The sequence below is a fragment of the Centroberyx gerrardi genome, chromosome 15 (assembly GCF_048128805.1).
Source record: "Centroberyx gerrardi isolate f3 chromosome 15, fCenGer3.hap1.cur.20231027, whole genome shotgun sequence".
NCBI lineage: Eukaryota > Metazoa > Chordata > Actinopteri > Beryciformes > Berycidae > Centroberyx > Centroberyx gerrardi.
The window spans coordinates 17,705,870-17,730,317 of record NC_136011.1 but is presented as its reverse complement, the minus strand read 5'-3'; the positions used below and the strand labels follow the sequence as shown (position 1 = coordinate 17,730,317).

The following is a 24,448-nucleotide window of genomic DNA, read 5'->3' as shown; positions in this document are numbered from 1 at the left end:
CAATAAGGCTTTTCAAACGGCTAAGGTTGGAGGGGGGCAAGAGCATAATGGACATTTGTATGTCAGTGAAAAAATCTTGTAACCTACTATTAACTGAGCAACGCAAATTATTTTTGTGTTGCTTTGTGCAAACAGTCTCTGAAGAACATGCTGACTGGATTAGCGTAGGTGAATATTAAACATGTCTGCCGCATAACAACATGTGCCACTTACTGTAATTCAGTGTAATCATTGAAACATTCATTAGTCCGATGCTGACAGTGACTACAGGTAGTAAATTGAAATCACTGGGGTTAATGGAAAGTCTGAACCCTTGAAGCTAAACGTGACGACACTCCGTTCCATACACTAAAGGCATAGACCTTAAAATAAGAATATTCTAGCCAAGCATTTCCTTGGCCGTTTAGGAAACTAAAAAGGAAAACTGGTGCTGAAGCTGGCACCCGGCCTTGTGCAAATATGGCTCTAAATCAAAGAATATCCAAAGCACAGCCGATGAGGTTTGAAACATTTGATGAATGACATATGTCAAAAGCTTCATTTCCCATGAATATGAACATTCATTCCGGCCCAAAGGCTCCAGCTCACCAGAATGCAGTGAAGGTTATTTCCAGCTCTATCAGTGGGAGGAGCCGGCAGCAGGGCCCATGTCTGCCCCTTGTTGTATGTGATAAAAGTCTTCACTTGATGATCCACTAGTTTGTTGGCTAGATACATGCCGCTTATCCCCTCAACCTACGAAGGAGAAACAACAGCAAATCAAAGCAGAGACATAATAGCATAAGCCATGATCATTTTAGCCTTTGTATACCATGACAGCTACAAATGTATGCTCGGTAAAAAAAACATCGGGTTATTTACAAAACCCAACCACTGGGTTAGTGCTGTTGGGTTATTTTGTTGGGTTAGTGCTGTTATAGTCTCGCGGGAAGTAGCGTAGTCACGTCTGGCTCCGCGAGACTAGTGCTGTTGGGTTGTTTTGTTTGGGTAATTATTCCAAGCATGAGCGCAAATTAGAACGTCCAAGAAAAAGCTGCTAAAAGTCGTTACTGCAAATCTTCAGCAACATTTGGTATGTAGTTATATTGTTTTATTTAGACCTAAACTGTTTTATAATGAATAGCTGTAAAATTAATTAGTCTAGAAATCGCGGCTAATGTTAGAAACGTTAGTCTCTTGGTTGAGACAGTACTGTCACAGTAACATTAGCTGTAACACGGCCTCTGTATTAAATGTTACTTTGTGGCTAACTTAATGTCAACGGTTAAATGACGTTAGCGTCAGGCAACGTTAGGCATTAGGTTATTAGTAATCTCGCTCTCAGACCCTTGATATTATATCAAGGGTCTTGTAGCAGCGTATCCAGATTCTGTGCAGAGGGGGCGTTGACATAGAAAACCGCCAATCATGGTTGAGGGGGCGATGATTTTAAGCCTCAGCGCCCTCTCAGCATGTTTGGTGTGCAGCTTGTAAAAGAAACGTAGGGGGCTAATGATTTATAATAGTGTCCTCCATGCACCTGTATCCCTCTTCAGCGTGGAGCTCAACGTCGCCCACGCCTGATATATTCGACTTTTCACAAATCCTGTGGGCAAACAAGCCAGAACGTCTTGTCCAGATACTAAAGTTTCTGGAGCGGTTTGAACCACGCCACGCCATGTTTGCGTTCCACAACAGCAATAAACTTGTTAAAATCCTCCTCACCCCTCGGCCCATTTTGACTGTGCTTACTATTTAGTGGTCTTCTTGTCGGTGACTATTCACTGCAACAACAGTGGAAATATCGGGGCGTGTCCTCTGTTAGACCGCCCCGCAGCCTCGTTCTATTTCCTGTACAGGATTTCTATCCGTTGCCCCCAAATGTTCGTGCGACGCTCTCGCTTTGTGTCGTGAGAGCTTCTGGGTTTCTCAGATTAGGCTATTAGGTACCCAACTATTGGGTAATTTATAAACACAATGCATTGGGTTAAATCACTAGGCATTAGGCTATTAGGTATCTTACTATTGGGTTATTTTTAACCCAATATATTTTACTGTGTATTTAAAAAGGTGTTTTAATGTCTAAGAACCTTTCCAGGGCAGAATGACTGTAATGATTATAATCGCAGATAATGGCGAGTGCTTTGTGCTTTACTGTGTGTAATCATTTTGCACTAAAAGAGTAGTTAAGTGTACAGTGAAAGGAGAAGCTCATGTGCAGCAGGACTGACTATGCACCTTATAAAAGTCAACCAGCAGGTTGCCTGCGGGTCCTCTGCCAGTTCTCAGATTCTCCAGCGAGAGGGTAAAGTAGACCCCAGGGGAGTCTGAGATGTACAGGCTGTAAGTGTTGTTCTGGTTCCACTCCTGAACCGCCGCAAATACCTGCTTCTCATCTGTGCTGATAATATGCATGTCCTGTATGTGTGAGTGAGAGACAGACACAAATAGAGAGAGTGAGAAAGAGAGAGAGAGAGAGAGAGAGAAGAAAGCACAAGCAAGCAAACACAAAAGAGACAGAAAAAGAGACTTAAAAGAGAGGCCATCTACTGCTGATGCGCTGTTTAATAAATGGTGACATTTCTGCATAAAAGAACACCGGTTTGCCACAAAGAAAAAAAAAAACCCATCTCAAAACCGTTCTGAACAAAAACGAGCTTCATGTTGCCTTGTGATACATCAACCTGTTATTATCTGAGGGTCATTTTGTTCCTTTGGTGCTTACCTTGGGTAGACAGTATTTAGGTAATTTCATCCGCTTGAATGATTCTCTCATGTAGGACACAAAGTAGCTGGCTCGTCCCGACTTGGTCACCTTTACAATGAAGTCAGAGAGGCTTTATCAAACAGAAAACCTACTGTTTATACAGACATACAGAAAAGCAGCTTGATTTTCCCCATTTTGGTTAGGTAGAATTTAATATTTTACATTTTTATGTTGATTGGTCCCATGTGCATGAAATGATTTCTACACACAAAGGACTACATAGACTGTCAACTATGCTTAAAACAAAACAAAACAAACAAAAAAAGGGATGCAAGGCTTTTGCCGGACATGTGTGGAAGGAATTGCCATCGTCCAAAACGTAATCCTGTTGTAAAAGAGGAAATGAAGCTTAAAGCATCTCCTTGAGGAGGAGTGTATTAGTTCACAGCACATGACTGACTAATAAAACACACTCCACAGCGTAGAAAGCAGAGCAAAATCACAAGCAAAACAAAAATTATGCTCATTATCTCTATTAGCCTAAAGCTAAGAGGCACTGAAAATTGTGTTGGCTTTATCTACAGTGCGTCTTGAAGATCTTAATGCACTACCACTTTCCCATCCACTTACGGGCATAGCGACACTACTTGATTGCTTATTTTCTAATCAACTAGAAGGATGGTGTTTGTCCCCCAACACACTACATTAGGGCTCTAATGGAATAATCTATCGAAAATCAATGAGCTGCATTTTCCCAGGCCACATTTTTGAGGATGTTGCACTTGGCTGTTCCTTCTCTCCCAAGAGACTTTGGAGGTGTTGAAGACTGCTTATTTCGTTGTAGCCCAATCGATAACCTCATTACTCTTTGTCAAGTTAAATCCAACTGCCCCGAGCAATGAAAGTCACAAGAAAGTCATCTGTGCCACCACAGCTCCTTGCAGACACACCAGCTGTGTCCAGTTATTTTCACCAACATCTTCCTCATGTCTGCCTCTGCCCACGGTCAATCTCATCTCCGCTAAATTCAATTTGGACATTTTATTGAATCACCATTTTTTAAATCACACTGTGATATTTTTCCCATACATTTTCATTCTTACATCGCAAACCATTCCAATCAAGCCTGTGGATTAAGTGTGTTGAAAGTAAAACTGGGTCACCGCTAAAGTATTGCTGCTGCAACATCATATCATATCAAAAGATTAAATCTATGGATAAATACATTAAAAAATGAACAGCAAACATTTAGGGACATTTATTCACATCGAAGGAGTGCAGTGTGACTCACGACAAACCTTGCGCCCCAGAAAATATAACGGTTTGATTTTGTTTTTCATCAAACTTATTTAGACTATAAGCCTAACAGAGCTGAGCAAATGTATCAAGGCTGACCAGTACAGACAGAAAATTACTCGGTTGTAGATGAAAATCAATGACAGCAGAGGGCACTTGAAATTAAATCTCTAATAATGATACTGACTGCCACTGTCTAATGGGAGTCAAAGTCGATGTGAATGGTAATAAGGACACCAACCTGTCTATTCACAGTTTCCCTGCCGTGCACCCTCACATTTTTCAGGCATGGAGTGTGTCTGTGCAGAGGCTCAAATACAGAGCGTGCCTTGACATGAGCAGGACAAACCATAATCAAAACGCACAGTGGGCAAGCGGGGGGAACAGGTGTGTTGGGAAAAGCCATTATGCAAGTTTTGATGGAAAAGCATGAATTGGATGCACAAGGGAGAAAACCAGAAAATCAGAGTTCACAGAAACAGCAGCCTTTGTGGGGAAAGATGAAAACACCTGGTCTAATTTGATAAAGTATTGACTTACAAAGCTGAAGAAAAACATAAAGTTATGAGTAGGCAAACCTGTGTGAAAACATATTCATCCTGCACAACCAGGGAGTTGGTGTCGACGTGTCCAGGGAAGAGGTACTGCCTGTTGGCTTCTGTACACCGCTGGGCTCGGCACTTAACATACTGGGCGCCTGGAAAAGGGCAAAGGGAAATCAATCAGCAGTAAATTACAATCACTTTACTTTAAAACAGTACTTTGTATGCATTGGAGTCACTCAATATGCAATATACTGTATACCTTATAGTCACAAGGAAATTAAAATGAATATTAGGCTACACCCCTTTTTTTTTTTTTGCATTTTCTTGCATTTTTATATCAAAATCCCATTACTTTTACTTCCTGGAAAACAGTATATCTTCAGTAGTGACCTCATGCAGTACCAGTAGGCATAAATAAAAACTCCAATAAAACCATCAGAGATTTTTGAACAATCCCGCCCCTCCACTCCTCCTGTCAAATAAAATTCCCTTTCTCTCCCCAACTGATATCCCATTGGTTTACACTTTTGAACGATCCCTCCCCGCCTTATGTCCCGCCCCAACAACCTGTTTCAACAGGATCAAATTAAGGAGGCAAGATGCTCTCAAAATGTGGTTTCACTGGGACTTTAAGCTCACAGGTCTGAAATCACTTTAAGGTCGGGTAATTGCATAAATAGTAAAAAATGAAATGTTGGAGCACTAATGCTAGACAGCACTCCCCTTTACAATCCAAATTAGTTTACCAGATCCTAGGTCAAGATAAATAGAAGCTCTTATATAGCACCATGAGAGACAATAAAGTCGTAGTAAAGAATGTTTTCGTGTGAGACCAAATTTGTTTGCATGCTAATTCAGATATAGCTTTTTCTCACCACAAGAGGAATCTAGGTAGGAAAACCCTGTAATTGCTTTGACAGAATATAGTCTTCTGTTTTGGGGGGAGAGTTGAGGTTCTTATATGGGACGCGGGGGATAGATTAAGGAGAAGAAACATCGATCAACCCACTATAACTCTCCCTTTTTGTCAGAAGACACCTATTCTGCTTTACAAGACTTCTGGGACCAATCTGAACAGCAGAACAGGTCTCATCTTCCCAGTGACCTCGCTCTAAATGAGAGGCAAGGGGTCCTGTGGGTCTTGCTACTGCGGCGAACTGGAGTACAGAACTCACGGCCTTTTGCAATGCGTGTCTCGATGTGGACCACGTCCGATTCTCTGTCCAGGCCCATTACCGCCCTTGAAAGAGCAGGAGGAGGAGGAGAGGATGGAGAGGAGGAGAAAGATGAGAGGGAGGAGGGGTGGGAAGAGCAAAGGTGAAAAAGAAAGAGGAATAAAGGGAGAGGCAGTTGAGAGAGGACTGTGAGGATGGGCTTCCCTGCTCTGTGAAAGCCATAACAATAAGTTGTAATCTCTTGTGAATCAGTCAATGTATTGGACATAGAATTTGTGCCACCAGTGGCAATTAATCTCAATTTGTAAAAGCATAAACAAAGGACAAGGCAAGGAGAGGGGTGTGGATTTACAAAACAAATGAGATCAGCAATTCCCAAAAATATCTACTATCTACTGACATTGTTATGAAATTGTACATGTTTTCAATACCATTTTTCTTTTAAATATTTGAAATATTGCGTATAAAGCATTGGTTTTCAAGGGCAACTATATTGTGTTGTTTGGGCTGCCGCAATACCAGCCGTGCTGCTCTTGTTTATCAAATGTCTTGCTGTTCATGCATGTGGAGAGGATGTCCTCCAAACAATGTCCTTTCTTTCTCAGCTCAAAACACACTTGGGCTTGACACATACCATGGCAAACAGGGATAAACGGGCTCACATCAATATTCACTGCCTTGTGCCCGAGCAGCTGAGATTACCAAATGACAGCGACAACAAAAACAGCATGTCATATTTGCGCTATAGAAAAAGGAGCACAGTATTCATTCAGGCCTACGTGACATGGATATAATCAGAGCAGCACTTTTATGGTTGATTGTCTTGGGAAGATCTGTTTTTGACAAGAGATCACTGGATCCTTTTGACAGCATAAGGTCATGAACGCTATAATTATGCAAATTACAATCAATCACTGCAGATGCAGAAAACACATTCAGGGATAGAATCCACATAATCATACCAGTAGAATCGCCCTGGCATCACATCGTCATGAACGAGCTGCCATTTTCTCCCAAAGTCCATTGAACTGTACAACTGCAACATAAAACAGCACCGACCATCAGGGGAACATTCAAAGGTCTCAGGAGAGAGATATTGTAAATGAACACCGAGCTTATGATCACATCCAGAGCAGAATGAATTTTAAAAAAATGCAGAACAGAGCAGGTTACATATTTCATAATTTCTAAGAAAAAGATTCACTCCGGATTCACTGAAAATCTCCTGCTACCTTGCTGTCATGACTGTAAGCCAGTATCCAGTTCTCCTGTGCAGGGTGGAAGAGCAGGCTCTGGATATAGAAGTTAATGGGATGCTTCTCAAAGCTTGCCCCTTCATCTGAACTGATGAGAACAGCGCTCTCTATCTCTGGGTCGCTAAGCATCATTATCTAAAGTACAGAGGGCCAGAGGAGAGATACAGTATTAGAGGGAGAGACAGAGAGAGAGAGAGGCAGAGAGAGTAGAGTAGAGATATATGCTGTCATTTCACAGCAATTTGAAAATCAGCAGTTTGACATCAGGACTAAGCTTATAAAAGATGAGACAGAGGAATAAAGAAAGAGAAATCGCTGACCTTCCGTTTGTTGGTTGGGCAGACGTAGAGGTAACTTAAAACCGTCCTTGAACCCACTTTGTCATTGAGTTTGGAATAGGTGCTTCCATAATCCACAGATCTGGAAACCGCCACAAAAACATTTTACATGTTTGAAGAGCAAATTATGGACATTTTGGTTTATCCATCCAAGACCTGAGACGAATTTTAATACACCATTCTGAGTGACGAACACATTTTCTTATGCCTTTTTTTATTATTTCCTCCTAACTTGTGTTTTTCTATTTCTAATATTGATTCTTATTTTAATTCTGTATTTATCTTTGTGAATATATGTTACTATTCTTTTTACACTGAGAGGATCCATCATACAAGCATTTCATTGCGCCGTTTACCCTGTGTAGGATGTGTATATGAAAAATAAACAGACTTGGACTTGAACTTGAACTTGAACACTGTAATCTTATATCAGGGATTACTCTCTATCCACTCTAATAGACATTTACACAGTAAATACAGCCAGGAAGGAATATGAACACATCCTCTCTTCCAGTGCAGCGGTGAAATCTTTCTTGCATCTGTTAAATTAGTGCTAGAGTGTCATTTCATGCCTATTATTGTCAACAGACTGATTTACAGAGATTTCCTTGCATCCCCTAGTATTCTGTTTCCTTTTCAAACTTCCTTTTTTTTTACCTTCCTTTTCAAGGGGGCGAATGTGAAGCACGCTCTTGCTGTGGTGCAACAAGCTTGCAGTAAAAAGGTGACATTTACAATGGCGACATGCTTAAGGTGAATAATGTTATATCTTGCAAGAAAAAAAAGAAAGAAAGAAAGAGAGGAAAACAAATGAGGCCCAATTCCTGGCCCTCATTAACTAAATGGCCTTTGTTTGAATAAAATGGGACATTTAGGTCTGCCACAGCATACTGAATTACCCAGCAGGAACAAACAAATGAAGAACATGTAAAGACACTTGTTCTTCTAAGCACTGTCTGTCCCCTAGCAGTCCATGCATCCCACGACAAGGGTAGATGTGTCTGCCTCGCCATTCTTCATGCTTATATTTCTCCTCCCCGCAAACAGCCAATCCACTCTCTCAGTTCTACCTGAGTGCCTCCAAATGTAATTTCACTGCATAATTGGATAGATACCCAGTGTCTGCTATCATTGCCTGTGCATTAAGCTGAATCATTCCATTTGCTGTTGACATTGTTTTCAAAGGCTTACCCCTAAACACATTTGTATTTGTGCTTAAGTATTTCTTTCAGTTGACGTATCTCTCTTTGATTGTGGCTATGGACAAAGCCCCTCAAATGAAGTTATTTACGGCGTGAAGTTACTTCAGCAGAAAAAAGGCAGTCATCTCAAAACACAACGGAGCTTGATGCTTGTTAGATAGCTTCTGTACGTCGCCCATTGATCTTCACATTGCATTTTGCCACCAACAGGGGCCTGGGGCTGTAGTCATAAATCATTTATTGTGTTATCACAGAAATCATTTGCTCCCATTTCTTTTCATAATATTCAAATCTCCCTTTTTCTAATATCCATACTAAGAGCCTTCATGCACCCCCTGAGGTACACTCTAATTTACTTGTGGTGCCATTGTTAAGCAGACACCTTGATGATGGAAGACCTCCTGTACACAATATGGGATTTCAAAACGTGTCAAGTCGGGTGTAAATCTTAGCGGCGCCTCTAGTGAAACAGATATTAATTTGAAGCTCTATGCTTGGCGAGCTGATGGTCTCTTTTTCAGGTGTATTTCAAAATGAAATGAGTTTTGTGCAGGCTCTGGGAAAGGTGAGAAAAAAAAGGCGTATCAGAAGCTGGATTGGGCTCCATGGTATAATCCTTAATGAATTCCATTCTTATTTATGATCTGACAGCGCACTGTAACTCACCTCTCAATACATAGTGAATGGTATTACTACGGCTATACAGTAGCAATTGCATGTCAATTGCTTCTGAAACAAAAGGTTAGGGATGACAATCAATCAAAAACTGCGTCAGGAAGTTTCTAGGTCAGGGAGAAAGAACCTGAGACCCAAATAAAGAATACCTTAGATACGTCTTCTGGATTATTTTCTAAAAATATAACCTTTTAAAAATGAGATGATGGACAGGAACCAGTTGTTGCCTTGTCCAAAAGATTCTTCCAATCTAAAACTTCTTTTATGTTTGGGAGCGTAGGAAACAGAGAGGAGGGCACTTCACTGTGAGCTATTTCAGATTTCTTTATTAAAACATATTTCATATTGGTTTCCAGTCTAACTTTGTTGTTCACATTCAAGCGAGGGAGAATGCTATAAATCATAGTTACTGTATACTGCATTTCCTATGAATATATTATTTTCCTACTGTATTTAGGGCTCTGCTTTTGCATTTTTACACAATTCGTACAATGGTGGCATAACTTAACTTTCTATCTAGATGGAAAGGGCAAAATAACAACGAAAAAAGAAAAAAAGAATAATTTCACCCCTTACCTCCACAGGGAGCTTTCAGTAACGGCCCCCAGGTTGAAGTCATACAGCTTAGTCAAGATCAGAATCACCTAAAACGTAACAGAAATAGACAGATGTAATTACATGTAACGCCAAGGTCTCCATCTCTCAAAGTCTTCAGAAAAATCAAGTGCCTCATTAGCATACATTACCTGTCTACACCTAATGACGTGGAATGAATGCAGCCAGTCTGGTACATTAATATAACTATATCATATTAGCTACATATAGTATGTAATTTCAATGACAAGTGATCCTCATGCTGTCAAGAGAAGCCAGTGTGCTGGTGGCAAGATCTGAAAAAAATCCATGTGGGCTGTCAAGAGTCGTGTCTGTATCTCATGTGGAACGATACCTACATGACAGCAAAATCTGAAAATTGTTCAGTGAACAACGAAAAGAAATTCAGACAATGGCCTCACCTCTCTCTCTCTCTCTTGTTCCCGCTTTCTTTTTCTGTTTCTCTATCTCTTTCTCTCACTTTCCAGAGAGTGAAGTCAGTGAGGCCCAAAACACAAACAAACTTTGATTTGAATGGGATGACTTCCTCGTGATGAAAGCTGTCCCGCTAAGTCACAAATGTTACTCACTGGAGGACTTCCACTTCTGAGTGCTTTTGGCTAAATGCTTTTGTGTTTTCGCTGAGGATAGTTGGGAAATGTGTTTCTGGGGAAACGGAAATTCAGGCCATAAAAAGCCTGCCCAGTCACAGAGGGCAGAGTGAAATGGTGTGCGAACGCATTATTGTCAGTCCAATGGCATTATAAATGACTTCCCATGGGGATGCTCATAACTCAGGATAGAAGGGGGGAGAGGGGGCAGGGCATGGAGGGAGGGAGTGGGAGTGGTAGATAACGATCAAGGAGTGAAAACATGGCATAATATGATGAATAAAAAAAAACAGTCTGAAAGATAGGTCGAAAGCTCAATTACAGTGAGTTTAAATGCATTAACCTTATGGGACCCGTGGAACGAGTCATTAAACTGAAAAAGCCACACAAGACTTGGAGGAACAAAGGCATGCCACTAAGTCTGCTTTGAAAATGTTAAAAACCCAATTGACCCACAATTTAGCCATCAAACGGCCACTGTGCATGGCCTGGACTATCTGCATTACAGGTTAATTAACCAATCACGCAGAGAGATAAGCATTTGCATAACTAAATGCACCATGTCTGCAAGGTCCAACACCAGAGTCTGAATCAATTTGGAGTGTAGACTTAGTTAAATGGCTGTGATGTTAGGCCTAATTGCCTTCTTTGAAAAATAGATAGGAGGGGAAAACTGCCAAACTGTTGATCGTTAGTCTCTTCAGTTCTCTCTTGCCAACGACAATGAGTCAGTGTCATGGGACCTTATAATACTATGTGGAAAATTGAATCTATAACTTATTTGATCAGTGTCAACCTGGTGTAGCTCATAGCCAAAAAGCTTTAAATGCCCAGCATTGCCAAATAAATTGAGTGAATTATATTGAACCAACAGCATGGCTATAGGTTTGCGGATGTTCATTGTTTTACGGGTTACCTTCACGTGTCTGGAATCAAATTTAACCAAATGCCTAAGAATTTGGCTTGGGTTGCAAAATGGCCACTAAACATAACTCAGGATGGCAGTGAGGACATCACTTGAAAGCAAAGCATTTTTCAGCACCTTTAAAGTCACAATGAAACAGCATTTTGAGAGCATCTTGCTTCCTTAATGTATAATGTATTTCCTGTTGAAACAGGGGGGTGGGACATAATGTGAAGAGGGATCAATCAAAAGTGTAAACCAATGAGATGACAGTTAGGGAGAGAAAGACTTTGATGGGAAGAGTGCAGGGGCAGGATTGTTCAAAAATCTGTAATGCTTTAACTTCCTGGTACATAATAAAGTCACAACTAACGATTTTCAATTTTCCAGGTAGTAAATATAATGAGATTTTGATATAAAAATACAAGAAAGTATATTTTTGGAAATTGTTTTGGCAGAAAGTGTCAAATTGGTGTATGGTATGATAGTTTGAATGAGCTAAAAAGGCGAAAAAGCCATTTTTCATTTCAGTGTGACTTAAAGCTCCCCAAAAAGCAACGAGTAAAAAGTGAGCGACATCTTTTAAAGTGGAGCTATTGGAAAGCTATAATTACCAATTGAAGCTCTGTCTTAACTGTTGTGTTTGTGTTTGTGCCATTGGCTCATTAACAAAAGCTGACCCACTGAAATGGGTCAGCGAAGATCTACCGCAGGGACCAACGGACTAGTGAGGCAGATGACTGTTTGGATGATTTGTCTCTAAGTGGATACACCGAGAGTACATCATGGGAGACAATGTGTCCCCACGCCTCCAATGTTATTGATAGGCAGAGCATCTGTGGCTCAAGTCAATAGAGAGCAACTACTATACATGCAAATGCTGCAAACCAAGAGGAAGAGCACATGGCTTACACACCGGATATGTGACTTACATTATTAGAACCTGGCAAATGAAGTTGCGTGAGACGCACGCTAAATTCAAAGAGTTTATGGTGCAGTATTGCATTTATGTAAATACTGGAGACAAACAAACAAGAATGGCAGCAGGAATTATTTTGAGCCCTGGAGGTAAATACAATTTTCCATGCATATCATCCCTCACTTGCATACATGAAATTAAGTAAGGACCCTGGAAGGCCAAAAGCAGTGCATTTATTCATGTTTATGTTTTATTGATGTGAGGAAAGAGAGCTTTAGCCCCGGGAAAGTCAACCAATCATTTTTCAGATTGGCTCTCACCCTCTGAGGAGTTTAGTCATCCCTTTATCCTAACATTCTATTCTTGTCTATTCTCTCTTTCTTTCCTCCTTTCTCTCTTTCTATCTTTCTCTCTCTCTTTCTTAATTTCTTTCAGTAGACTCTCCAAGTTCTCCATTTTGCCGTGGAACAGTTAGTTCATGAGGAGCCGGCGCATGTAGACAAGACAGAGAACATTAAAGGCGTAGCACAGCTAGGCGCTGTTTGGCCATGCAAAGATTTTGACTCTTTGAGATGGTTGAATAGACGGCCTCCATGGCAACAGAGGTGTTCCGGTCATAATTTCATTTTGATATATCAGCTGGACACAAATATCCAATCCGCACACCCTACACAAGTGGAGTGTGTAGGGTGTCTACACACTCCACTTGCACAAGCATTCATGCATGCAGCATAGGCATGTATGGTATACACACACACACACACAGGCAAACCTTTTTTGACTGAATCAGGTCCTTAGAATTCCATAACAATCCATTTTTTTTAAGGGAAATGCTCAATATTTCAAAGTGCTTCCTTGGGACGTGCGAGGCATCACAACACCATGTTGGTGGGCAGAAGTGTTTCTACACAGCTCTCAATCTGGGTATAAATTATCACCGTGTGCTGTGTATTATCACTATTAATAAAATAGGAGAAACTGTCGCTGCACATCAACACTTGTCAGTCATGCAGATTCACTGTGCATTCCAACGCCAAGCCTCACATCTTACCTGCTGCTTATTTTGCCCCCAGTGAAGCATCATTAAGATGGCACCCCTCAAATATTATTTCTCTCTAATTAGGTAGGCAAGGGAGAAAAGGGACCCTTATCGAAACAGATTACACAGCACACCTCCAGATTTTTTCTTTTCTTTTGTCTGCTCAGGAGTTACACATCATGGGAAGCAGAAACAGTGAGACTATTGCCACTTTCATGTAGATCTGGCACTGTTTTTGAACCTAACCGGAGGGGACAAATGAAGGATCTAAATTAATTTCCAAGGGACCCCCAAGTTGATATCAGTGAATGATGTGAGGCTCTTTGTAATACCGTGGCTGACGGCTCATGTAACATTTACTCAGAGAAGCACTGACACATATGTTTATTTTATTTACCTTTGGCATCCAATGAAAATTTCACTGTGAAAATGGTACACATTTACATTCTCATGAATACGCATTAGCCTTTACATATCATAGGGCAAACACACATATAGAGTAAGCCATCTCCCGGGAGAAATCCCTGACGGCTTAGCTTTCCTCAATCTAGCCCCTATCAAAATGTATGACAACACATTTTTCCATGCATCGCTGTTGAACTTTCCACACCTAGATGTGCCAACAACTAATTAAATCATAAATCTAAACTTTCATAAGATGATTTTAACCCACATTTTCCAACTTTCCTCAGTCTGTCAGTTGTAAGACTCAGCTGTCTGGAGGTCAGTTTTTGTGTGATTCAATAAACAAAGAGAAAAGATGAGGTTTGAATCGATCAAGTGGTTGCTAACAACATCTCGAAAGGCTAGACTTTGCCCTTCATTTACTTGGGGCTGTGACACACAACACCACGGTGTGTGTGCATGTACAGTATGTGTGTGTGCGTGCATGTTTGCATGTGCGTTTGCCTAAAGAACATGCTATGAAGATCATGTGAGAACAACTGGAGAACAACTCTATTATAGGCATGGTAAAATGGAAGAAGACGGCCATGTCCAGCTTATATATAATTTTTTATACCTGTTATACCTTTTATACCTAGTATAAAATGCCCAAACACTGACCTCCACTACTGCCAGTTTGAACAAGAGGCAGAAGAAATGTTTTTTGGATGAGGACGCAGGATTAAAAACGCCAGCCGTGTGTAACACTGCGGAAAGGGCCAGAACATGCAGATCCGTGGGGGCCTCTTAATGCATCTAGACCATTATCAGACACAAGAAGCTGGCATATAAATGCGAGTGGAGCTAGCTGGGACTGTGTTGTTCATTGCACTACGCTGCATTTCACCGTGCTGCTGTCCAAGCAGACGCAATCCAGAGGACACAGAAATAAAACCCGTTTCATTTGCTGTTAAACTCGTTACATTCCGTACTTCATTAAGGGAAGCAAGACAGAAGCCAAGGGCAAGAAAGAAAGAAAGAAAGTATAATTTGACAAATACAGTGTTTTCTTTGGATCACCAGTCCAGCTCAGCTGTGTTCTAGATCTCCTATTCAGAAAAGTGAAAACATTGTGTATACTGTCAGTATCACTTTTTATGTGCTTTGAGGGAAAAAGACCAGCCAACAATGTGACAAGGAACATTATTGTTTTGCGTCCTTTGATAAGCCAAATGTGATTTAGAAAAACATGGTTTAAATCCAAGTGTACCAGTGTAGATCTGTACATCAGAATGATGGTAATGCAAACAAGCTTAAAACTTAGAGATCACAAACAATGAATCCAAACACTGTAGACATAATTTGTAACATTTTTGCGTTGCTCATATGATTAAGAATTAATATATTCACGCATCTATTAGAAATGATTTGAAGCAAACACCTGCAGAGAAAAGAAATATTGGCTGCAAATTTGCATACATTTCTTTAAGGCTTGACAGCAGTGAGGGCAAAATAAAAATGCATTGCAAGTGGGTGGAGAGCTGAAAAACAGCACATCTTGATTGTGGCTCTGTGAGGACATCTTCAAAGTGGAGCACTTAGCAGGAAAAGACAACCGTCTTTTAAGAGAGACGGTGAGGCTGTGGAAAGGCCTTACTCTTTCCTCATCTTATCTGTGGACTAAATTGATTGTTTGTACTTTTGTGGGTGAAAACATACTCGGGGGATGCTGCTTTCATCAAGAAAACCCCAGTGAAATGTCTCTTGTGCATTAGTCTGCTTTCTGTATGTTTGCTTATCCTCTGGACTACTAAGTCCAGGGTCATATAGCTCTGATGCTTCAAGCTTGAGAGGTTTCAGCAATCAATTCAGTCCATTTTGGGGGGAAATTAATGAAATGGACTGAATGTAAAAAGGTTTCACTACAAACACAGCGCTATTGTGGAGAGATTGTGGAGGCATGTTATGTCTCCCTGTTGCTAACAACATAACACAATGAATTTGTCTAAATTGTGCTGCCTGCCATTAGCGGAATAAAAGATATGCGATTGGTCTGCTTCATTTCTTTAAAGAGAGCTTAGGGCAAATAGTCAATGAAATCTGTTCAATGGAGCAGGTATGGAAAGAAGCCCAGCACTTGGTCCACTGTGGTAAATTGACATTACGACACCATGCACTGTGGTACATGCTAATTTTGGTAGCAAGTTTGGATTTCATTTAAGTTTTAGTCTTTTGACGTATGTTGTTGTTAGTTTTAGTCACCTTTTAGGCACTTTAAAATGAAATTAAACACTACATCACATTTTCCGAGCTGTAAACTTGTCTGTATGCCTTCAGTATGGTGGTGAAATGTATCAGATCCTGGAAATGAGCGCAACATTTCCGAGACAATATCATACAGATGTTTTTAAGGCAGAAAATCATATTCTTCCTGCCGCCCATCAGATGAAAATAAACACTCTGCTGGACTCAATCTGTGATGTAATACCAGGGCTCTTGAGGTACTACTGTGTTGAGTTCATAGGAATCTGATCCGAGTAGAAAATTGTTGCCGCCCCCAACGAGAGATTGATGGATCCATCGATGCGAGGACGACTATCCCACTAATTTTTTAAACTTGTACCAGCTGTGTGACTGAGCCTGCACTGTTTTTTATTATTCTACTATTATATTGCCCTTGTTTGTTCATATTTAGTAGCTGTAGTTTTTAGAAGTTCAACATAGTGTTGATTATATTTACTTATTAAGGTATTCCAATTATACTGTTCATTGGTAATCTTGTTATTCACCAAGCCACAGTCTACAGCCATGATTGGAATTATGTCAGGATGGACTGTGATCATATATATATAAATCCTACGCAAAATAATAAATGTATGATGAGTTTGAAAACCAGTTAGCACTTTAGAAAACTACAGGTCACAACTTAATCCCACTCTGCCACTCGTCCCAGTCTCTCCTGCTCCTCCACAGCCTCGGCCCCTAAAGGCTCGTCTTCTGCCCGGAGGCTGGAGCTGCAGCCAGCGGCGCTAGAGGTTCAAACTGATGAGGCTTCAGACCTCCTCGGTCCTCTGTTTCTGTATCAGATGGAAGAGAGAAGACCTCCATCTCCACTGACCCCTCAGTGGTCAAAGTGTCATTAGACTCATAGCATATAGGCTAAACCAGTGGGAATCTGAGAATCTGGGGTGCACCCCCCCATCACAGAGACACGCCCCCTTTCCCTCTCTGTCTCACCTCACTCATTTGCATCTGTCGTAATGTGTGGTAGGCAGAGACAGGCTGAAGACAGAGTGCTCTTTAAATCCATGTTTAACAAAAGATGTTTGTCACTTTGTCACACCAATATATTGGTTTGTCGATATTTCGGTCTTTTGTTGGCGGATATCGGCCCGCAAATGTCATCCACGTCTGATATGATTTTGTTTTGATATGTATATTTTTTTTTATAAATTATTGATCAATACTACACTGGTTTTCTATGTGGAAGCCTTAACCTGAATTGATTCTAAAGTGACATTTTGGTCAAATGAATTTCTTATTTATTTACTACTTACTACTACTACTTATTTATTATTATTATTATTATTATTGTTGTTGTTGTTGTTGTTGTTGTTGTTGTTGTTGATATTATTATGCTGGATTACAAATATAGAGTTTTAGTGTCCCATGGTCTGAATGCTGTTTCAAAAGCTTTTCCACACTGAATACACAGAATACTTAATTACGCAGCTTTTTTTCAGAAGCTTTTGGCATGAAAATTGTCAAAATAAAACATATTGAATATTTGCATAAAATGTTGGCTATAACTTAAATCCAAAAATACAGATTTCAAACAATGACTTCAAAAACCTATATCGATCGAATCCTATTTGTCACATCCAGTTCAGTCTTCTTTTTATCTATTTTTTAGTTTTGTACCATTGCTAATTGCTGCAATAGACCAACTAAATGTTTCCAAAATGTTTCCAGAACATCTCTATACCAGAAAGGGACATGCACATGTGTATGTGAGAGCTGGGTGGACAATGGGAGGCAACAGAGCCTTCTGTTTAAATAAAAACATTACCAAATATAAGATAAATTAAGATGAAACTTTAATCTAACTTTAATTATCCCTGTGTGGAAATTTGGCCATTACAGGAGCAAATAGTAACAGGATACAGCAAAGAAGAATAGAATATAAAAACAGGAATATAGCCAAAGAGGGTCATATAAACATGAAACTGATAATTTAAGGGTATGCAAAATAGGATCAGTAGAACTGCTAGAATATAATTTAATGTAAAACAGCTTCATCAGATTTAATGTCTTCTAGTCCAACAGATTTAGTATTCAGTCACATTTTTGTTGACAAGAATGCAGAATCACTTCTGGCCAATCATTGTTAATTCATGCTCTTGATGTCTAGTTTTTGTCAGGTCGCACTTGTGCTAAAGATATTGATGAATATGTTTTGTTACAATTAATCAACAACATTAATCCTGCTGCCATCAACAAATTGTTTTGTTTTTGATCTGATGTGCAAGAAGTATGGGGCTTAAAATTTTGCTATAGCTCAACTAGTTCCTTAGGACAAAGCAAAATCAACCAATCATTTTAAAGGATTTTGACGGAGTTTAGAAAGCTGTTGTGGTGGAGGACAGGCCTGGAGTGAGTATTCTATTTCCTCAATGTGTCAGCTTGTGTTTGGAAGTTTTCCATCATGTACATTGATTACACAGTGTGTGGTGCTTTAGGTTGGGTCTTTTGTATCTCACGAGATAGGGGAAACCATTTCGCCACAGCTAATACATTCCTGTCACTGTAAACTGCCAAGTCAAACCATTATTTAAGTTGACTGCCACCTGAGCGACCCAAGTCATCTTTAAACATGATAGTAACTGCTGTGTTGCTCCAGGCAATGTGCTGCTTCAAGACCCATCGAGCATCATCTCATAATGTTACGATGCCCGTGTTGCTTGTTTTGCCTGATTTTGGGAGAAATGAAACTAAATACTACAAAGTCAGGGTGCCACAGAAAGTGACGCAGTTTTTGTTAACACGGTCTCCATGATGCTTAATGCACTAGACTGGAAGTTATCTCCAAGTTTTAATTTTCATTTTATGATTTTCTCAATCAAAAAATGCATAAATTTGTTTTCATAACCTAATCACGGCTATAGTATCTGTCTACATTACCACGCTGTGACAGTTATTAAACTAATTAATCACATGCAAACCTGTCAAATATGATTCTGTGCCTGCTTTATCACTTTGATTAAAATTGCAACATAAAAGTGTGTGTGTGTGTGTGTGTGTGTGTGTGTGTTTGAAAGAGAGAGAGAGAGAGCGAGAGAGAGACAGATAGAGACACAGAGAGAGAGAGAGAAATCAAGAAATGAGAGTGTGCTTGAACATACAACTGATGGCCTTTATTTGGTACTTAAAATGCACTTTGTGAGGCAATGCTGCAGTCTGAGTGCTGAGGAAGTGCTGAGAGCCCATGTTGATGTGATGCATTATGGTCCCCGAGCACAAATGATTCATGGAAAAAAAGGGCACACATGCATGTCATTTTGAGGAGTAAAAACTAGGATTTCACTGAATTATTACTACAGAGAGGAAGCAACTTGCCCATCGAGCCTCAGAAGCAATAGATTTGCTGTAACTAGTAGCTATAGCGTTCCACCTCTTGTATAGTACACAGGATTGCTGCAGTTTCTATCAGCATCCTACAATCACAGCGCTGGACAGTGCAGCCCTAAAGGCTTGAGCTGCTGGATTAATGAACAGACGTATGGGCCTGACACTCTGGGGGCCAAGCAAGTCGAGGACCGAAATGGCTGGAGCAAAAAAAAAAACTGATGTTGATATTTGTTTTTTGCAATGAAGACCGCTAACACACAACCCGTATTAAGTCAAGCTTCATTTTTGTGGTATGTTTATTTACTATCTGACCCATGTTGGGACCTACTGGTGATACACACAAAAACTCATTGTTGAAATTTGGTGACCAGTTGCAAATGCTGAGGCGTCACTTCAATAACTGGCAGCAAAAATATTCAAACACAAAGTGTACCAAAGGAGTGAAATAATTTGTATTGAAAGCTAGCCACCTGGAGGCTAGAGGATAATGAAAAGTGCATCAGTGAAGGTTTAACAAGGTCACATATGAGCACTTTTGACGGAGCATCATGCGGCTTTTCATTAAAGGGATCTTACCCCAAATTATAGCTGCAAAGCCAAACAAAAAGCAATGGTCTGTGTATAATTTAAAATGGAGATGTGATGTGGAAAACAAGCCCCAAAAACACAAAAACACCTTTAAACTTTCGCCACCTTAACGGTGGTCTATCCAGTTTTTATTTACGCACTGTTCATCATCCACTGACACCCACAAACTCTGGTCAAACACCTCTGTGAATTGGGAACCCTCTCCATTTGATTTTATGGATCAAGGAGTTTCTATGCAACCGGCTCTGGCATGTTAAACGGAATGGCGGTCTATCTAATGAACCGATTTTAAACACAGGTGTCCCTCAGGGCCGTAACACTTCCTCTTTTTTATTGTCTATTTATACCAATGAGATTATGTGCAACAATAACTGCCTCGTTCTGATTAAGTATGCGGACAACACGGCCCAGGAGGCCTGTCTGATTCCCAGTCTCTGGTGGCAAAAAAGACAATGTTACAGAGCTGACAGATCGGTCTGACTCGAGCCACCTCAGACTGAACATAACAAAAACCAAGGAGATTTACTCCACAGCCAACAGGAACAGCTGGCCTCATCTAATGTCCAAGCCCCTCCAGATTAGTGACCTGGAGCAAGAAACCAGTTTCAAATACCTGGCCACTGAGACGGACCAGACCCTGTCATTCTCCAGGTACGAGCACACTGTTTACAGCAAGGCACAACGCACACTTTCCGCTGCAGAAGGTTTCTAGTATTGTGCCGGTGCAATAAAACGTTCTTTCTTGGGAAAGGGGTGCTTGTCAAAAAGTCTCAATAACATGAAGATTCTCACTCAGCGAGGACAGCAGCTCCCAAAGACAGACTGCAACATTATGTCTCTTAAAATAGCTCTCGTTATTGTTAAAAACTGACACGTTTCAACATATTGTTTTTGTCAAAGTCCCCTTTGTCTGCTGCAGAAGCTCAGGGGATTTAATGTCAATAAGGATGCTCATTAAGTGTCCTAAGCTTTAATACAATGTCCTCGTTTGGTCAGTGAGGAGGAAAACCAAGCTTGCAAAAATGGTCAATCAGAGGCCTAAAATCATTGGCTGCCAACAGTTCCCTGGTCACCACACAGTCAGCTGGCTCCCACACTAAGTCTTTTGCCTTCTGGGGGCGGCTCTGCATCCCTTGTGTGGGGGATGAGCTGCATGTGCTGTTTTAAAAGATTATTTATCCACATAGTCATATCTCAGGTCAGTGTGAGGGACAATTCAGAGATATTGATCTGCCATACAGGACATTATGAGCCTAGTATATTTATATGTATTTGTTTATGTTTTTACAAAATTTATATTTCTGCCTGTATTGATGGAGCAGATTTTTTTTTAACGTTTTTCTTACGTATATTGTTAAGTAACCATCACTGCACATTTGGGGCAGATTAAAGGAGCAAGAAACATACGCAGTGGATTAACTATGTAGAGAAAGCCTATATAAGGAGCATGAATTTAAAAAGGAATCCATATATGTTTTCCCATGGTCTTGTCCAATCAATATTTGTCAACATGAACAACTCTCGCTTAAAGTCAGAGACCAAAGACAATCACATTAATGTGTTAATAGTTGGGTGATTGATTTGTGGACGCAGAAAATACGTTTATTTGAGCTTTTACACCATAAAGTGCTTCAGTCTCCAGTATTGTTGTCAAGTCTGAACCCTTAAGATCCCTCCTGGTGCTTTGAACATCACCTTCTCCATTTTTCCCAATTCACTCCGTATGGGTCCGGATTTTACATTTTGATCACATCACAGGTGAAGTCTTAAGATTTGACAGGACTACCGTCGACCACAGGAATAAAATGATTTCCACTTCAAATCTGCCTGTCAGATTGGGTTTAGTACCAGTCATATACATCTAATATAGCTCAAGCTCGAGCCATAAAATGCCATTAATTCACTTTTATAAAGGCTGCAATTTTAATCTTACTTTGGGCCCCTACAAAGGGTCTAGAGTTATATAAATCTGAAATGTTGACTGGCTGGCCTAAGTGAAAAGCACATCAATGATGATCCAATAGACAGTATAAAGGCCCATGGTTGGACAAGACATCTCAAGCTAACAAAAAAAAATAATATATAGTCATTCAGCTGTCAATTTAGCTATATAGTGTTCAACTATTACATTTCACAAGTCCAATTTTCAAAGGTGTATCTCTGATTTATCTCTACAGAGACTGTCCACCACCATGCATCCACACATTATAGCCAAAGCCCATGACGCCTCTTAAGTGTGTTATATATACAGGCTGCATATCAGAAAATTCAATTGAGAAAAAAGATTTAGAGATTGAAGGATAGAACCATCCAATGTGAAATATATCTACATTTACATCAAATATCTGCAATGTTTTTGGGGCAGAAAATGCTTCAGATATAGTCCCAGATAAATGATGCTGCTACACACCCGTGTGACCTGCATACTGAGGTGATCTGAATTACCTGAAGTAAAAAGCCAGTAACCCCTCTCTTCTGTACAAGGTTGTTTGTGGTTTTAAGATCTTTGTGTCTGATAAATGCAAGAGATTGCAAGCACCACTTTTGCATGCGGTACCCTATGTAAAGTAAGAGATGCAATCACCATGATACCAAGATGGGAAAATGGTGTGTAGCTGTGTGTGTGTGCGTGTGTGTGTGTGTGTGTGCAGGGGTGGGGTGGGGGGTGGGGGGGCTCTAGGTAGCTGGTGCAATGGCTTGTCATCCATATAAGTTGTTCTCTTTCCCACCAACCCCTATTGAAGAGCAAAGCACCATTTGGACAACAAATATATTGCAATGCCATATTCATCCAAGCAATTAGAGCTCTATCAACTATGTGTGAGTCAAATGTCAAAGACAAAGGCATAGTTCATTTGCTAAAAGGTCAGACTGTGTCTCATCAGTGTCACATTAAGGGCCAGATTGGGCACAATCCCATTTAATTGTAGCTGCTGCACCTTCCTGAGAGACATTACTTGATTATTTCATAAATAATTAATGTGTTTTGATTGCTGCCAACAGTATATTCAAAATGCCTTCACCTTCCCATAGCTCAGTGTCAAATGAATCGACCTGCAAGGTTAACTATCAATTAAAAGTTATGGAGTTTGACACAGTTTGTTGAAAGAAATGATTCTGCTGTCGTTTTGCAAGCCGACAGAGGGAATCCTGCGAGCGCACGGAAAAATCCATAATGCGTCCACACAAACAGGCGCGCAATGCGCATGTAGTAATTAAGCTATCCATAAGCAATGACAAAAAATAAAATCGTCCTCGAGAAAAAATGGATAGGTGTTTTTGTTATGAGCAGTTTAATTGATGAGTGTATTGTCCAATTCAAAACTGTGTCTGACTGAAATCAGTTCATTTACAGGGACGGAATCCCTCCATGCGCGCTGGGAAACAACTGTGCGTAATGATGTGACTGATTAAAAGCTCATGTAAATCTACTTTGACATTATAAAGAATTATCATTTTACAGTGAGAAATTATAATGGGCAGTATAATCACAAGCGTCTGCAGAATTATCGCATTTTGTATTTTGTAAAACCTTTATGAGTGTGTTTCTGTGTGTTCTTGTAAAACTGAAACTCACACTGCTGTTGTGTCCAGACCAATGCACCATCGCCTGGTTGTGTGCCGAGTCTCCGGACAGAGCAAAAGTGGAAGTGTCCAGATGCGGCTCACTTTGCCTCGGGTTAGACCCTCTGGCATCCTCTCCAGCGCGCCGGTACTCGGCTCTGGAGTTGGGAACACCTTGCGCAGTCTCCACAAACCTCTCTCTTGACTGCGCGTCTCCAGTTGTACTCCTATCCAAAAATTCGGCGTATGTTGTACCCGCACTCCGCGTTGTCCTCTTCCTGATGTCAGGAAATCTGTTTTCTAGTTGTATATTCGATGTTGGACGTCTATAGCTGTCCTCAAAAATGTTGTCATACTTTTTACCGGTTGCCGCGAGACGCTTGGAAGAGTTTGGTGCCGTTTTGGTGCCAATCCGCGCTTCCTTTCCAAGTCCACTTCGCGAGTCCTTTCGCATTTGCCTGCCGTAGTTCGGATCCATAACACCAACAAAAACGGACTGCGTTTTAAAAGCGCTGAAAAAAACTGTGCTATTGCCAACTTTCGGTGAGACTTTGACCCTCGCTGGTTTTCGGGTCGCCCCTGCCTCCAGCGGCGTTACCTCCAGGCGGTGAAATCTGTTGTTGGTTTTTAGGGAACTTATTTCCGCTTGTGCCACAAACTTGGGGTGAAAGGGGAACAACAACACGAAAGGCAAAAGAGAAAAACACCAAAATGACCACAATCCGACCATTGTTTTCACCCAACTTGACACCGGTAAGAAAAAAGGTAACCACTTCAATGTTCCAGGGCCATTCAACTTGTAATATTCAAGGTATCACCGTTACGACCAAGAACCCATTCAGCAGACCTGCTCACGTCCAGGAATTTGTCAAAGTGAGGGACCAGTTGGGGAGGCGCTGCGCATCAGGCAAACGCGCCGACGGAGAGTGACTGCAGGAATGGTTAGAGCTCATTGTTCAAGAGGACTTTAGGAAAAAGAGGATTTTAAATCGCTAAAACCCTCGTAACCATTTAGAAATTATACGATTTCGTATTCGTCTGAGG

General features: G+C 40.6%; 1 protein-coding gene across 1 annotated transcript in view; it reads right to left on the bottom strand.

Moving 5' to 3' along the window:
* The window catches only part of LOC139929208 (VPS10 domain-containing receptor SorCS3-like), a 37,218-nt gene extending 13,084 nt beyond the window's left edge, over positions 1-24,134 (bottom strand). The window contains exons 1-10 of the mRNA XM_078288617.1: positions 23,418-24,134; positions 9,750-9,817; positions 7,279-7,378; positions 6,935-7,093; positions 6,665-6,738; positions 5,703-5,767; positions 4,561-4,679; positions 2,705-2,794; positions 2,218-2,397; positions 589-735 (exon numbers count right to left, since the gene is read on the bottom strand). Coding sequence (XP_078144743.1) covers positions 589-735; positions 2,218-2,397; positions 2,705-2,794; positions 4,561-4,679; positions 5,703-5,767; positions 6,665-6,738; positions 6,935-7,093; positions 7,279-7,378; positions 9,750-9,817; positions 23,418-24,134 — 1,719 coding nt within the window. The remainder of the gene's footprint in view (positions 1-588; positions 736-2,217; positions 2,398-2,704; positions 2,795-4,560; positions 4,680-5,702; positions 5,768-6,664; positions 6,739-6,934; positions 7,094-7,278; positions 7,379-9,749; positions 9,818-23,417) is intronic.
* Positions 24,135-24,448: the final 314 nt, after the last annotated feature.